This window comes from Nestor notabilis, unplaced genomic scaffold, assembly GCF_000696875.1.
Source record: "Nestor notabilis isolate BGI_N333 unplaced genomic scaffold, ASM69687v1 scaffold24621, whole genome shotgun sequence".
Taxonomy (NCBI): domain Eukaryota; kingdom Metazoa; phylum Chordata; class Aves; order Psittaciformes; family Psittacidae; genus Nestor; species Nestor notabilis.
Genome location: NW_009913733.1, coordinates 22,159 through 37,752, shown reverse-complemented (window position 1 = coordinate 37,752; position 15,594 = coordinate 22,159). Strand labels below are relative to the sequence as shown.

At 43.3% G+C, this 15,594-nt stretch overlaps 1 protein-coding gene across 1 annotated transcript in view; it reads left to right on the top strand.

Moving 5' to 3' along the window:
* The window catches only part of LOC104412584 (homeobox protein cut-like 1), a gene marked incomplete at its 5' end in the record, with an annotated part of 57,970 nt that overhangs the window by 21,864 nt on the left and 20,512 nt on the right, over window positions 1–15,594 (top strand). The window contains 3 exon segments of the mRNA XM_010023341.1: window positions 1–270; window positions 1,637–1,802; window positions 2,461–2,517. The exon segment at window positions 1–270 is cut by the window's left edge and continues 12 nt beyond it. Of these exon segments, the coding sequence (XP_010021643.1) occupies window positions 1–270; window positions 1,637–1,802; window positions 2,461–2,517 (493 nt within the window).

Below are 15,594 nucleotides of genomic sequence, written 5' to 3'. Positions count from 1 at the left end.
AAAGAGTGGCCAAACGCTGAATCTCCGTACTCGCAGAGTTCTGAATTGAGCATGACTGGGGCGAGTCGCAGTGAGACACCACAGAATAGCCCCCTCCCTTCATCCCCTATCGTGTCTTTGTCAAAGCCATCCAAACCTTCAGTTCCTCCACTGACACCCGAGCAGTATGAGATTTATATGTACCAGGAAGTGGATACGATAGAGCTAACGCGGCAGGTCAAAGAAAAGCTAGCAAAGAATGGCATCTGCCAAAGGATCTTTGGGGAAAAGGTAAAGAAGTGGTTCTCTCTTGTTACCCCAGTGTTGTGAGCGCGCGTTCTGCTCCTCGTGTCGGTGTGGAGCTCAGGAGGATGCACCGTGTGTCTGATGGAAAAATGCTTTTGCTTCGGATGTTAAGTCTTTTATACAAAGATTGGCTTCAGCCACCTGTAATTAGAAATGGGGCCCCCCGAGTTTAGAAATCCTGAAAGCTGAAGCGAACGTTACTGAGACTCAGTATTTCATGCTTAAAGTAATGAATTCATGGAATATTTGAGTAATACCATTGTCATGACTGGAGAGTCTTAAATTTGTTGTAAGTGAAGATTATGGACACAAGAGCATTTTTCCTTCTTTAATATTTGGAAATGTGCACAAGGGTATTTAAACAAACACACGGAAAATCCCCTACCTCTCCTTAGTCTGAAGTCAGGAATTCACAGTCATTTCTTATACCTGGTGCTTGGCATCTTAGTGTGTTTTGAGATGTTTTAAGCAATGTTTGATTACAGATACGCAATGCACGATAAGGCTGTCTGAAGTTCTCACGCTGTGGGCCCTAAGCATTGAACACGTGGGATTTCAGGAGGGTCCCCAACCACCAGAAGACACCTCCCAGGCTGTAAGAAGCGGAGGACATCTGGTGTTTCTTCTTCCTATAAAGAACTGAATCAAATATAATAGTCTAATAGGAGCTGGCGTCGTGCTATTACCTTCTCACTAAGATGCAAAATGAAAAGCCTGACCTCTTGGGGTCATTAAAGATCCCGTGGCAGCTTTCATTACGTATGATTTTTAACTCCTGTACCTGTGCTGAATTCCAGGCAGGTAACTGCATTCTGTCTGTCAGAAATTCCCTCTTTGCTGCAGTCAGCTGTGTTCTTAAATATTTACTTACGTGGAGCAGCCGCTGCTGCAGGTGAAAACACACATCGTTATAATTCATCCCCCCAAAAAATCAACCAAATATAGGCCTAGTCTCAAAAGTCCCAATTATTTTTGTTTGAGAACAAAATACATGCCAATCATTTCCTGTTTTATCTGCCTGTGTGTGCCTGGACTCTGTGTTTTTCCTGTTAAAACTGACGAAACTATCTGACACAAAATATGAAAAGCATGCAAATCTCGCACCATCCTTTTGCTGTTTGTGCTGCCACTCCGTTCCTGCAGGAAAAAAAGCCATGATCCAGCAGGAAACCACGGCAGGAGAAAAGCATTTCCATCCAAATACCCACAGAGGTCATTTTGCAGTTTTACTCATTGTCCATATAAAAGCGATTTGAGCAATACAGCAGCGAAGGAAAACCAAAGTGACTTAAATTACTCCTCCTTCCACATCAAATGTGTTAACGTGCCGTTCTTGGTTGCTTCACTTCAGGTATTGGGGCTGTCCCAAGGAAGTGTCAGTGACATGCTCTCCAGGCCAAAGCCATGGAGTAAATTGACCCAAAAAGGCCGAGAACCATTTATTCGTATGCAGCTCTGGTTGAATGGTGAGCTGGGACAGTGTGTCCTGCCTGCACAAGGGCAGCAACAAGGACAAGGTAATTAAAATTCCACTCTGTTGTTTGAGTTGAGGAGGAGGAAATCTTTCTTTTATTTTTTTCTTTTCCTTTTTAAACTTGCAGTAAGTGACACTTGCACCCAGCGCTAGGCCAGGCAGTACTGGAAGTGGCAGCGTCCACCCCTGCAGCCCAGCCAGTCCCCAGGGAATGCACTGGGAATGTTTATGAGCAAAACACTCATTTATGCATAATTGATAAGCAGCAGTTATCAAGTTCTTAATTAGGATGATATTAGCTAGGCATGAATATGATACATTAATTCAAACAATTTTGGCCAAAGAGCTGGAAAATCTTGTGCGCTGTTTTCTAGGGTTGCATAGGGGATTTTTATTGTTCCTAGGAGAATATCGGTTGCTTTCTCAGGAGCTCAGCTAGAAGAACTAAGCTTTAAAGGGGGGATGCTGTGTTGCAATTGCACTTGTATTGTGGCTCTCCTCTTACTCTAATACCTATTGATACAGAAAGGCCAGACTAGAGTTTGGCCTCGGTTGTACCCTTATAATGCCACTGACTTAAATGAGCAGCGTGCCCTTGCCGAGATGAGCACTTTGCTATTTGTTGAGCCTGCTTACTGTTTAGTTTGTGGTTTGGCATCTCCTTTTATTGTTCCCTGATTTTCCTCTCCTCTCTTATCTAGTCCTTCACTCTGTGACATCATTACAGGATTCCCTACAGCAGGGATGTGCAAGCTCAGGTAATCAGCTGGTTTCAATGATTTGCTCTGAAATAATTCTCTGTGCTTTTGTTACGTTTCTTTTGCTTTGATGCCAAGAGGTTGCTCGTGTTGTGTTGTATCATACAGGAGTCCCTTCAATTTTTTTATTAAGCCCGTTAATTCCTCGTTCTCTCCTTGTTGCTATGGCAGATGTAGGGAGTACACGTGTTTAGCTGCATATATTAGGTAAAGAGACTCTCTCTGATCTTAGAGATCATTGGCTCTGTAGGGTTTCTCTTACCATAGTTCAGCTTATCAGTTTGACATGTGACAATGGCTGTAAAACAAGCCTTTCGTTTGTAATGTGATCCACATATTCCAGCTGCCTCACTCACACTGGCTTATTTTTTGTTCCCCCACTTCCCTTTCCATAAAACCTGCTTTGTTAATTCAAAGGTGGGGGAAAAGACCATGTTGTGCCTTTCTGTTTCAAGCTTCCCTAAATATTCCAAACCGACCTTTTTTTTCCCTCCCTCCCCTTCCTGTTTGCAAGAAAGCAGATGCAGTGAAGATGAATGTCAAAAAGAAGTGAGTTGCTCAAGGTTTTGTGAGATAGCCATGGTATAGGAAGGAGTCTGGAACAGAACAGCTGTGCTCCTGCTGTTAGATACCAAACTCTACCCACACAGACGTTTTGCCAGTGATGTGCTTAACTGGCATAAACCACTCGGGCTGTTTTGTGCTTTAGAAAGATACTTGTGCCCTGCTCCGTGCTTGCACCCCGTGCCCTGTATTGGAAAACTGTTGCATTCCAGCATACACACAAGGATGGGTTGTGCTCCTTTTCTACCTTTCTGCCATTCTGAAACACTCTCTTTTTTTCTGGCGTTTGCTGGATTTATTCTGAACATCCCAACCGAACTGCTTTTTTCTCTCTACCAAGAAACTATTTCAGATGCTAAAAGATTTTAGTGCAAGAAAATCTGTGATGACATTCGGTCCACATTTTTCTTAAGAAGAACAGTTGAAAATAGATAAAAGGAAAAAAAATGCCCCTGGTAAAAACAAGCAATGAAAACAACCAAAATGGGCAAAAATTATTTGCAATCATAGGGCTATTGTTACTTACAGCCAAGCATTTAGTGAACATGAACGTTCCCTACGACGTTTTAGACGTTGCTGTTCATTAAAACCGTGCCATTGACTACTTTTTTGTAGCATTAATACTATGCAAGAGTAACTGTTACAGTTATAAACGCCTAAGACAGCATGGAAAATATGAGTAATTAATTGTAGCCATTTTAAGAGGAATCTGAAATCAGAGGAGCTGGGAAAAGGCTGCATTGTTACTGCTAATCATCATATTTATGACTAACTGTAATTATAAAAGATTGAAAGACAAGCCCATAGGATTAGAATCCAACCACCTTATGGATTCCCAGGAGGATCACTGGTAGCTGAAAGTGATTTCCTTCAGGAAGTTCAGTTTTGCTGCTGTGATATTTTGCTCCCCTCCCACACTCCCAATCTTGTTTGTCAGTTCCTGCCCTTGAGCTAATATTTTGTGAGGCGACGCGTTCCTATCAGCTAATAAAATCGTATTATTGATGATCGCCTCCTTCTATCCTTAAAGCAGACTAACTAATGAGAAAAGGGGCTCGTGCCCTCTTCTTCCTCTTCCAGTGCTTAAAAACAAAATTGTTGTACAATTGTTCTTTTCTTGGTGCCTTCCTCTGTATAAAGGAATAAGGAAGGTTGTGACACCCTGCCGAACAAAGGAGCGAAACCAAGTGATTTGAATGAGGAAGGGCAGTTTGGTAATTTTCTTTTATTAGCAGCTCTTCTCTAATTGAAAGCACAGCAAACAGTTTAGAAAAGGTAATAAGAATTATGCATTTGTGAAGGATCCTCCACTGCAGGGCGGGTAAAAAAAAAAAAACAGACAGTTCCCATTTTCTGCTCTTCAGAGACGTTTCCCAGGAAAATCCAGGCAGAAAAGGTTGTATATTGTAGTTTGAAACCAGAAATTAATCAGAACAAGTTTGAAACGAGAAAAGGTCTGGAGCCTTTTCCATGTAATATAATTGGCTTGGAACTTGTTGAATGCATGAAGGGGAAGAAGTGAAATTAAACTAATACATTCAGTGGCTCCTGAGTGCTTTGCCAAGAAGGTCTTCAGCATGCAGAGTGTCAACACGCAGAGTAACGTCTCAAACTTTTATTAGCTGTGAGTATTTTCATTACTGCTTGGCACTAGTCTGTCCAACCAGCAAGATTTTCTGGGTTTCTGACCCAGCAAGTTACACTTCTAGATCATAAGGTTTTGATTAGCACCTCGTTCATGAAAATGCGTTCTTTTGTCTGGTAATTTTCCATTGTCACACGTGGACAGATGGACCCATTAGTCTTTTCTATATGGGAATGAATGGATAAGCGTTAGCTAGATCTTGATATAGATGGAGATGGAGATAGCAGAGAGAAGCCAGGCTTGGTTTTCTTCTTTGAAAGCTATATTTATGGGTTTCGAAAAAACACTGTACGAATTGCAATCAGATAAATATCTGTATTTTCTGCCTGTGACCTTTCATCAAGGCTTGGGTGATTTTGTGCAAGTTTCGGTGAACTTGTTTTACACAAAAATGGTGTCTGTACCCTTGGTGGTCAAAAATAGCATCACTGTGCCTTGCCGAAGATTTTTCCTGTATATTTCTTTCCACCTAACTGCTCTAATGCCCTTGGGTAAATCTGCCTTTTTAATGATTTATGTGTCAAAAGCACGGACCAAATCACATGAAACAAGAAGTTGAATTAGTGTCACCCAACTGCATCAGCATTTTTTCATGATGAATTTGGCCCTTATTTAGTTGCATTGCTACTGATCAGAGCTGGGTTTGGCTTTGGGCAGTAGCCATGTGCCAGAGGAAGGGGTTTGTGCTGGGGTATTTTTCTAAATACTTGTATTGTGTATAGCATTTACCAGCCTGTTTTATTTTGGGTTCTTAAGTCTTTACTGAGCATCTGTATGACATCAAGACAGAGTTTCAGGTTTTGCTGCTGTTGATTTCGTAGCTGCTCCCAGGAAAGCTGAAGTTTTATTCACTTTTGTATTTATCCTCTGTGAAGGACATATACTCTCTATATACTACATTAAAGACTTGCAAATACTCAGTGGGAAAAAGACGTGCCTTTTTGGTCTGTGTTTCTGTAAGGGTCGTCTTATGACCTAATGTGGAAATCTTCATTTGCCGATACAGCTGCGGGTGATCTCAGGGGATTTTGAATTTCCCTTTTGTTTGTCTTCCTTTCTGGGTATCATCCATCATTCCTAACCTCATGCTGCTTAGCAATAGTAACACTCATGGGAGTTGAAGAAAGGATTATAGCAGCATAAAATGGGGAGCTAATTAGAGCTTGTTTCAAAATCAGAATCTAGCTTGAGATAATTGCATATTATCTCGTGATTTAAAAACCCAAGATCTACTGTATTTAGATCAACTAAAATATGCATAAAGGCTTTCTTTTCAAAATAAAACATTTGTAACAACAGGGAGATTACTTCTTATCATCCCTTGGGAAAGAAGATCTGGAAGAAAACCCCAGAATGCAATCTGTGATTTACTGTATTTAGGATATTAACAGCCATCGTGTGGAATGATGACAAACCCACGTATCCATTACATTTGTATTTATGTAATACGTATTCCTGTAATATTTTTCAGTACAGAATCTGCTGAGCAGGCAGGTAATTAACTGTGTACTGGGTAGATCTTCCCATTTACCAAATAACAGAAGGGTGCTGTCGCTTTGAGTACTCAGAGAGAAACAAAGTGAGAAGAGAGTGTACTTCAGGCTTGCAGTCCATATTTAGGGTTACCGTCCTGATGCGCCGATGGGAAGAGCTCGGGGTGGCAATGGAAAGGCTCTTACCCCTCATTGCTCCATGGGTCGTGGTTTCATTGTACTGTTTTGTTTTGGATGGGCAGAGCTGTCTGAGATGGTCCAGAGCACGACAGGGATTAACATTTGGAGAGCCAAATCCTTAGCACCTCGAGATCCCCCACGTGATCAGTCCCGTGATACTGACAGATCTTCCCAAATCTGAGCTATTTTTCATTGTTGAATCAAAAAGGAGAGATTGTTTTGCAGTCCTTTGCTGGCCTTCCAGGTTAATACAGTTGTATGACATGAAATGTTTGTGGTTAATGTAGTCTATAAAACGGAAGAGGAGGGAAATCACAAAGGGCTTTTCGTAGCAGAGTAGTTGGACTGCACCTTCCTTGCATAGATGGTTTATGTTTGATGACCAGTTTTTGAGTCTTTGCATTTGGTTGGGAAGGTTGTTTCCTTTTGTGCTGGGTGCAAGTGCATGTTCAAAGCTTGGAGCTGAACAGCTAAGTCAGCCAAGCAGTTACCTTCATGCTAACCCTGAAGCACATTGGCGCCTATCGGTGAAGCTTCCACATTCTTTCTGTGTGGCTTGAGATTGCAGCTCTGGAGCAGTTGGCCGTGGCTGTCTTGATTTCAAACCATAGGATATCAGTTGGCTCCTCGTAAGGGCAGCTGTTGTAGTCTGTCTGTAATGTGTGTGATCATATTCTGTGCCATTTCCCTGACATTTGGACCATGAAAACCTTCCTGGCAGCCTTTCTGGTATCAATAAAGCTGGGAGAATCGCCGTCAAGGCACCTTACTGGGACCTGGGAATGCAGCGTGAAGTCAGTGATTCAAGTTCATTCTTAACATAATGTTGGCTGTCATTGCTAGCCATCATCTGGTCATTCCCGCCTCTTGCTTAGCTCTGTCCTCCCCAGGCTGTCTTGCATGGCCATAGTCCTTTGTCTGTCAGTGATGCTTAGCAAAAAGTATTTGTAGAGAAATTCCTGCCCTAGTTGTATTCCTTTCTGTCCACTGGACCAGCCAGGGATTAAACTTGCAGAAGATGACTCCATCCTTATTGTGGTCATAGCTTTACTAGTCTAAAAGTGCTGAAGTAAAATATGTAATCATAGAGTGAACACTGTTTTCTAGACAGATAGCCCTTGCAGCTGACTTACAATGGCAAAGCACTGACACACTTCTCATATTAACATGGCAAAGGGGAGACTCATGCTGGATTCTGAAGAATCAATTTAATTCACTCTGAAGTGTGGTTACGGGTTCATAGCATTCATTGTGGAGGAGTTACCCAGACAGGTTGCAGCTATGCTTTATTTCTGTGGTTAATTTGGGAATGTGGGTCCTTTACACTCCCCTTTGGTGTGCAGGGGAAGATCTCCACGCAAGAAGCTCATGTACAGCTCTGCAGTAGCATTTAGCCAGGCACACTGATGCCTCATTCTCAAAGTCTTCATTTTTAAAAGGTAGAATTAATGAGCGAATATATATTTTTTTTAAGCTGTATGAAAAAAGAAACTTTCCTGACCCTTATTACTGGTGTGCTGCTTAGGTAGTTTATAGGAGTACCAGTTAGCTTAATAGTTGCTGAAAAGTGGGTGTAGTTCGTGAGTACGTGCTTCCGCTGTAGCTTCAGCATCAATCTGAGCGTGTAACTTCTCGCACTCTCTTCAGGCTTTGTTTAAAAGAATGTTGAATATTAGATCTCTGTAAATTCCACTTTTCATCATTTTACTCCTTTTTTCTTCATTTCATTAGTTACCAGCATTTTCTTTTCCCTCCTTTTGCACATCTGGAGTTGAGCAGCCTCCTTTGAGTAGGGGAGGACCCATATTACCTCCCCTCCCTGCTTCCCAGCACGGGGGGCTTCTCCTGCCAGCTGCCAAGCACGGAGGAGCAGGGTGGAAAATGATGAGCTGATACGTTGGAAAGCCAAATACAAAAATAACTGGAGCAGCACTGAAACACAAGCGAGGCTGTGGCAGTCGTGCTGGGGGTCAGGAGCCAGGGTGATGGCTGGGATACGTCCCTTATGGGCTGGCAGCTGCAGAAGAGATTGGGAAGGCTCTTCTCTGAAGGGAGCGGGTATGTTTCTGCTGGTGATAGGAGGCTCTGGCAGCTGGCAGAAGCTCACATTGGTCTTCTGGTTGCTTGTGGGAAAAGGAGGGGGCAGCAGGTCCAGCCCCCGTGGCCACATGGCTGTCACCAGTGGGATGGAAGTAGCCATCGTGCCCTCAGGTGTCCCCCACAACAGCCCAACCACTGCTTAGCAAACGACAAAACAAAATGCTTCTCCACTGAGTGGAAATTACCTTGCTTTCAATCCAAAGAACAGATAATGGGCTATTTTCCTCCCAAAGTACAGGAAAAAAGGTGTGTTAGTACCAAACGTGTGGGTGGTTATTCCCATCTCATAATGGGGATGGAGCTGCAAGGCAGCTGTCTTCTGCACCAAGCGGCTTGGAAACGGGGATAAACAGCTTGTTTAACAACAAAATCCTGTTTATAGAGTTATGTATTACTTGATAGCAAATCATTCCCGAGAAGAAGAAACAGAAAATTACCAGAAAATTAATATCTTCTGAGTTTCCTTCTAGCCTGTCGTTTGCATTAGGGTGTGAGAAAAACTGATGACTTTGTCTCACCTAATTTGATGGGTATTGGAGGTTTTTAGATTTGCCAGAAGCCATCCAGAGAAACAGCAAATGAAAGAATCCAGTGATTATTTTAAATCTGATGAGAAACACAACTTGCATTGAAAACAAAACAAAGTGTATTTGAGATCACATTTAAATAAAAGTGACAGTAGAAAAATATCCAATTAAAAAGAACTGATGAGAGGAGAAAATATATTGACAACAAGAAATGTAAAATAGGGCTGGTAGTACATGGCTTTAAACTGACAGAGTGTAAATTTGTATTAGATCTTAGGCAGAAGCTGTTCCCTGTGAGGGTGCTGAGGCGCTGGCACAGGGTGCCCAGAGGAGCTGTGGCTGCCCCATCCCTGGCAGTGTTCAAGGCCAGGTTGGACACAGGGGCTTGGAGCAACCTGCTCTAGTGGAAGGTGTCCCTGCCCGGGGCAGGGGTTGGAGCTGGAGGAGCTTTAAGGTCCCTTCCAACCCAAACCAGTCTGGGGTTCTGTGTCTCATATTTGTACTTGTCAAAGATATTGCTGATAGCAGCTCTAAAAAATACTTGTTTCTTTGGCTGTGTCTGTAATGCCCCATAATGGGGTTGAAAAATTAGCGCTGCCCAAAATAATTCAGGCACTGTTTGATACTATTTATTGGCAAAACCTCAGCTTGGCAACATACCCCTGTGATGCTGTCAGTGCTCAGGGTCTCTTCGATGAGATTGTCCCAGGACAATTATCTCCTGTGGAGAGTGACATTGTCCTTCTTTGTTCTCAGGAGCTCTCCTCACAGGTAGCCCAGCCAAAACATCCTTCTCTGTTGTTCCACACGAGATGGTCCCCTCTGGTATCTTCTCCTGAGCCGTCCCTCCTTTGCTCTGTGCTCTCCGAAGGGAGGTTGGGATGGGTGGGAGGTGGGAGCTGCCTCTTCCATCCCCTCTCTTGCACACACGCAGGAGGTGGGGGATCAGTGCAGTGTAACTATGTTGTGGTTTATGTTTGTTTCTCTCTTCTACCCCTCTGGAACTTGGGCCCTAAAAATAGTGCAAGTTTGAACTGGCAGATGTTTCATTTGTCCTTTAGGAGAGGACCAAAATTAGCCTCTCATTTGGCACCTAAATAAAGCAACTTAACTGCCTTTATGCGAACTTTGCAATTACTGTCTATTGAAGTTACAACGTTTTGTTGTGTTCGATGGGGAAGGCTATTATGTAAGTAACACCCCCACCTAAAAAGCCAGCAGACCTTGAAAGAGGGGACAAACAGAGCCCAACTGGTTTCTTCTGGGGGTTTGGGTCGCTGGGTTTTTCCTTTTCCTCATCTGAGGCAGGTGTTTTTTCCCCTAATGAAGGTTTCATTTAAAAAACCCAGGCAAAAGTAACTTGGAAATGCTCAGAGCTGTCTATTGTAAAGGTAAAAAAAACCCCAATAAAAGGACAGCAGTGGTTTCTCTAATTTTCAGAGAAAAATCTGCACAGAATGCCTGAAGCTGGGTTAGCAGTGGGACTCCCCAGGGGCAACAGAAAGATGTTATAATCAATTACCACATCATAACACTGATGTATGATAATTACTGAGTGTTCCTCCTGAGATAGTGCAGCATTTGGCTGGGATGCGGCTCTTTCATGGTCCACTGCCTGATTAATATGCAAATAATAGGCTGATTGCATGATGAATGCAGAAAATGAGTTCGCTGATAACGTGAGCACCGAAGCGGGAAGATGATAAATTACTTTTACTGACTGTCCTACATTAAGTACCCTTTCTCAACAATTTTATCACAAATTAAGTAAAGCAGTATGGAGAGATTATGAGGATGTGTAAAATAATGTACCTTAATAGCTTTTATAATATTGTTGCCTACAATGTAAATGTCATTTTGTTTCAGTACTTTAGCCAGTACTCCTCCTGAAGAGCAGCGTGTTTAGTAGAGCAACGTTCAGGGTCACTCTTCTTCGACTACTTGCTTCTGAGATGAAGAACAACCCACCACGTTGTTGTTAGATGGGACTTCTCTCTTGGGGAAGGAGGGTGGTCATTAGCCTGGGATCCATCCCATGTGTATCCTGCCCATTGCAAATGAATGTCCACATTGTTTCGTGGGGGAGGTATGTTTAAATGCAGTGCACAGTGCACATATGCATTCTGCTTCATACTCTAGTCTGGAGCAGACAGGAGGTTAAAGTCTCCAAGGAGGATGTAGAAATACCTTCACACTCAGGCTTACAACAGAGAAGGACAAGGAACAATTATAGACATGGTAAGGTGTTAAAGTTAGTCTCTAATCACAAGGTCAGCAAGTCAACAAAGACACCATAAGCTGCAGCAGAGCCTCTAAAAGCTCTAACTCAGTTTTCCAAAAGGTTTTGTGCACTCATTTATATTGATTGTACTAAAAATATAACTATGTGGGGTTGCGGCGTCTTGATTGATTGCTTTCTTGACATATTTGTTTTAACATTCAGAAAATCCCTAATAAAGCTTCTGCACACAAGCTGGTTTAATAATGAGGTTATTGAAAACATTTTCCAGCAGTTATTTCTAAATATTGACTTCTGACTTCAGTTACAGAAACAGAAAAATCTGAATACTACATAAAGATCAGCAGAGTAGAGCGATGCCTTTCAAAGCAGCCCTGAGTTTGCCATTAATCACCTAATTTAAAACCTGATAGCTTTTCTAGAAAGGGTTCTTTAATTCTTTAAAGATGATATGTAAAAACTAAAGATTTACCATTTAGCACTTTCTTGGCTCAAGAAGCCCTGTGGGAGCAGGTGGGCCTTTGAGGAGATTCTCCCTATGTGCTTGTTGTGTTGTTTACCTCTTCCAAAGACATCCACTTTCGGCCAGTGAGACTGGGAAAGGATTTGGGGCTGTTGGCATGACCAGAGCATTGCTCTGATGTTTCTGATTGTGTGTCTACACCCAGCTAAAAATATTCTCAAGTTCCTGTCTTTTCCCCTTCATTTGTTGTAGAATAGCACTGAACATCATGGCATGTAGAGACCTGATGCTTCCCCCTAGGCCATTTCAAAAGTGCCTCCTGTTTGAGGGTTTCATCAGGTGGTGTGGATGTGTCAGGGCTGATGTGTCTGTTCCAAAGTCTGATAGATCTCAGTGAAACTTCTCATTTAAATTGATTAACTCCAGTTGTATCTTTCTGCACAAGATTCTGGACATCCTGCATGTTCAGACTGCCTTCATAGTGATCTTATCCACACCACAGCAGACAGCCCAGAGTCCTCCTAACAGTAGAAGTATCTATGAAAAAAGAACCATTCTATGATTCTAAGTTTGATGGTTTGAGTTTATGCAGCCTTACTGTTGTCCAGCTCTGTGACATTGCTTAGCCAGTCCTCCTGGATGGGTACCTGGATTTGCCTCTCCACATCTGGGTGCAGTGTGGTGCCTACATTGTGCAGAACAGAACTTTACAGCTGGTGAGGCGTTTTGCATCAGAGGGGCACAGCACACCTCTCGGAGAGCTATAAAGCACTTGTGTGGGTTCAAGGGATGTGTGTGAAGGGCTGCGAGGGTTCACCAGCCAGGACCTTCAGTGATGCCTTCCTGGAGCAGCTGTAAAAGGGCGAGAACCAAGTGATGGCACTGCCACGCTCCATGTGCCGAAAGCTTTTAAAGAGGCGTGCACAGGAAGGCACTTCTGACCCAGTCAAAGTTGTGAGCTAAGCAGGACAGTCCCTTCGCCAGTTCCTTGCTGCATACTATCCAGAGGAGGCATAGGTCACAGAGCAGCTAGATGTGCTTCTGCTTGGTTGTAAAGTTGGCTGGATGGCCCTGGGCACAGAGTGTTGTTGGTCCGGAAGCAACTTTTAACTCACAAGGCTGTGCTGGGACTTTCCTTGTTATTCCTAACACGGAGATTGGCATAAAAGACCATCATTTTGCTGATGGGTTTGACTGCAGATGATACAAGGAAAGACATCCATGTTCCTGCTCTGAATCCCTTTCATCTGTACTGCATTGCAGGTGTGCAGCAGTGGGCAGCTGCTTTTCAGATCTGGGTCACGGATTTGGTTCCCCCAACCACGTGGGACAGCATTATTTTTCAGTGTCAGGCAAAAATGGAGGTAAAGGATAGAGCCAGGACAGGAACACCTTAAACTGCTATTTTGGCTATGAGGAGTTGCAGTCTTAGCATAGGTTTGGCCGCAGTGGGATTTCCAAAGGCTGGCTGAGGCATTTGTGGTTGCGCCTTCATTGAAAAGAGAATTGGTTGCCCAACTTCTCTAAGTACTTTTAAGTGTCCAGCTGTAAATCTCTCTTCATGAGTCTATCACCACCTCACATCTTACTTGCTGTTTTCTGACTTTCATCTGATTTCTCCCAGCTCCTTCTGGTTTCTAGAATGGCTGAAACCGTATATTTTAATACAAGTGCAAAACTAACATCCTTATTGAAAATGCAACATAAAATTGCAGCAAGACCTTTAATGCTTTAAGAATACTCAGAAACAGGTTTTTTCAAGTACTTCTAACATTTACTCCGAGCGTTCAGGTAGTTCTCTGTGCTCTGTGCAGTGTGGGGACCTTTATTTTTAGTATTGCCCCAGTAATTTCAGAGTTAACCAAAGCTGGTTTCCGCCCTGTTCAGTGCAGACACACATACATCTGCACGCTTTCCTAAAGGGGTTTTCTTTTGATCCCTCCCTTCATCCACATAAAATTTCCCTGTGAGCCAAGACCCAAAATAACGTTTTCCCCAAAGTTACAACATTTGTGAAGCAAACAAACAAAATCTCCACGGTCATAGTGGAAATCTAGAGTCAGAACGATAGCAAGTGCTTGCAACTATAACTGCACGTACCTACCTACTCCACCTCGTTGTATATGCGCACCGTAGGGAGGTTTGTATACTCCCTACATAGAACTGTGGGAGTTTATAACTGTAGGGCAGATCATATTTTCATAAGCCACATTAATTTGCAAATTGTGAAGAGGCAAGGTTCACTCATTTGAAGTAAATCCACCGAAACCACTACCTGGGAGAAAGCCTTCAGCTTTCGCATGTATTTTCTTTCAATTAGTCAGAAGAGGGATGGTATTGCAGTGCTGTTCCACAAATGCTGATCACATCCTGCAGTTCAAGCTTGCACTACCCCACTGTTAGGGAGGAGGGTGGTTGGGGTGCTTTGCTCCTGCAAAGACATCCATTGAGACAGGTAAAGTGACATAGGAGGACAGAGGAGAAAAATATCTCCCTGAACTGTTCAGACCCTGGGAAGCAGAATGAAGTGGTTGTCCTGAGGATGTGGCCATTGATGAGCTGTGTGGTCAGATCCTGATTCTCAGCACAGCGTACACCAGGTTTTGGTTTACAAAATGGGCAGCCTCATCATCGGGGGAAGACAGAAAATGACCCAGTCCCAGTATGAGACACTTTGATCTCAGGCAACCTGCCAGGTCTGTTGTTGTCCATTAACTCATCTGCACGAGGAGGTAAATACAGGCCCTGAAGTAGCAAATGCTCTTTTAAGAGGTTGCTGAGAAATCTCTTCTCCACATTTGTCTGCTTTCATCTTCCCTACTCATTTGCCTTAACAGGAGCGCACAGAGCACGGGATGCTCCGTGTCCTCCCTGCTCCGCTGTGCGCAGGATGTGGCGGTTCTCGCTGCCCCTCGAAAAGGAACTTGGAATTTGACTAGTTTGGCATCAGCCTGAAGCCTGAGCTTCGGACATTGCAGAAAGTGGTGCATCAAACCCAGCGCCAGTTAAATCATGTTTGGGTTCTTGTCGGAATGTCACAGAGTACCCTGTCATTTTGTTTTAGCAACTTGTCCTTCCAAATGCGCAGTTCGCCTTATGGCATGCCAGCAGTAAAAATGTCACTTACAATAATTACTTTTTGGTGAAAATGCTTGCTGACTTCCTACCTTCAAGCTGTTTTTTACACAGTGGGGAGATAATAAGAAATGACTTTATCCTGACTGCTCAAATGAACACTAAATGGAATTTAGGTTATTATTACTGCAGATAGAGGACTCTGCACTGAAATTTAAATAGTGGATCAGATAAACTACAGAGATTTGTCTCTGGAAATTATAGTGGATCTGCTTTTTCAATCCACTTCGCTCTGAAACTTTAGACAGCTGTTGTCTGCCTGCTGTCTTTAGAATATCATATATTTCATAATCCTTTTAGAGGCCTCTGAATACCTTCTGTGTTTTGCCTGGTCTTCCCCAGCTTCACCATGTTCGGTACCTCGCTCCCCAGGAGTCCTTTTCCAGTTTATTAGCTAAGCTTGTGTTTGCAACAACAGTTGGGCAGTTTATTCTCCAAGTGGTTCCTGCACTGCAGAAGTACAGAGTGCTCTTTATACACAGGGAAGTATGCTGGGAGGAGAGGCTCGGTGCACGGAGCTTGTGTTTGATGCTTGCAAATTCAGGTGCTGTTGTTCGAGCCTTTGCTCTGAAGTTTCGGTTGCAGGTGGATGTACAGTCAGTTTGCTGCCATGGCCGTAGGAGTTGAGGCAGGGTATGAGCCTGCAGTGTCAAACCTGCAGCTCTCAAAATGTGTACAAGCAATTCCACTGGAGGAATCTGCCCGTGCTGGCAGACAGCAGCAGGATGCCT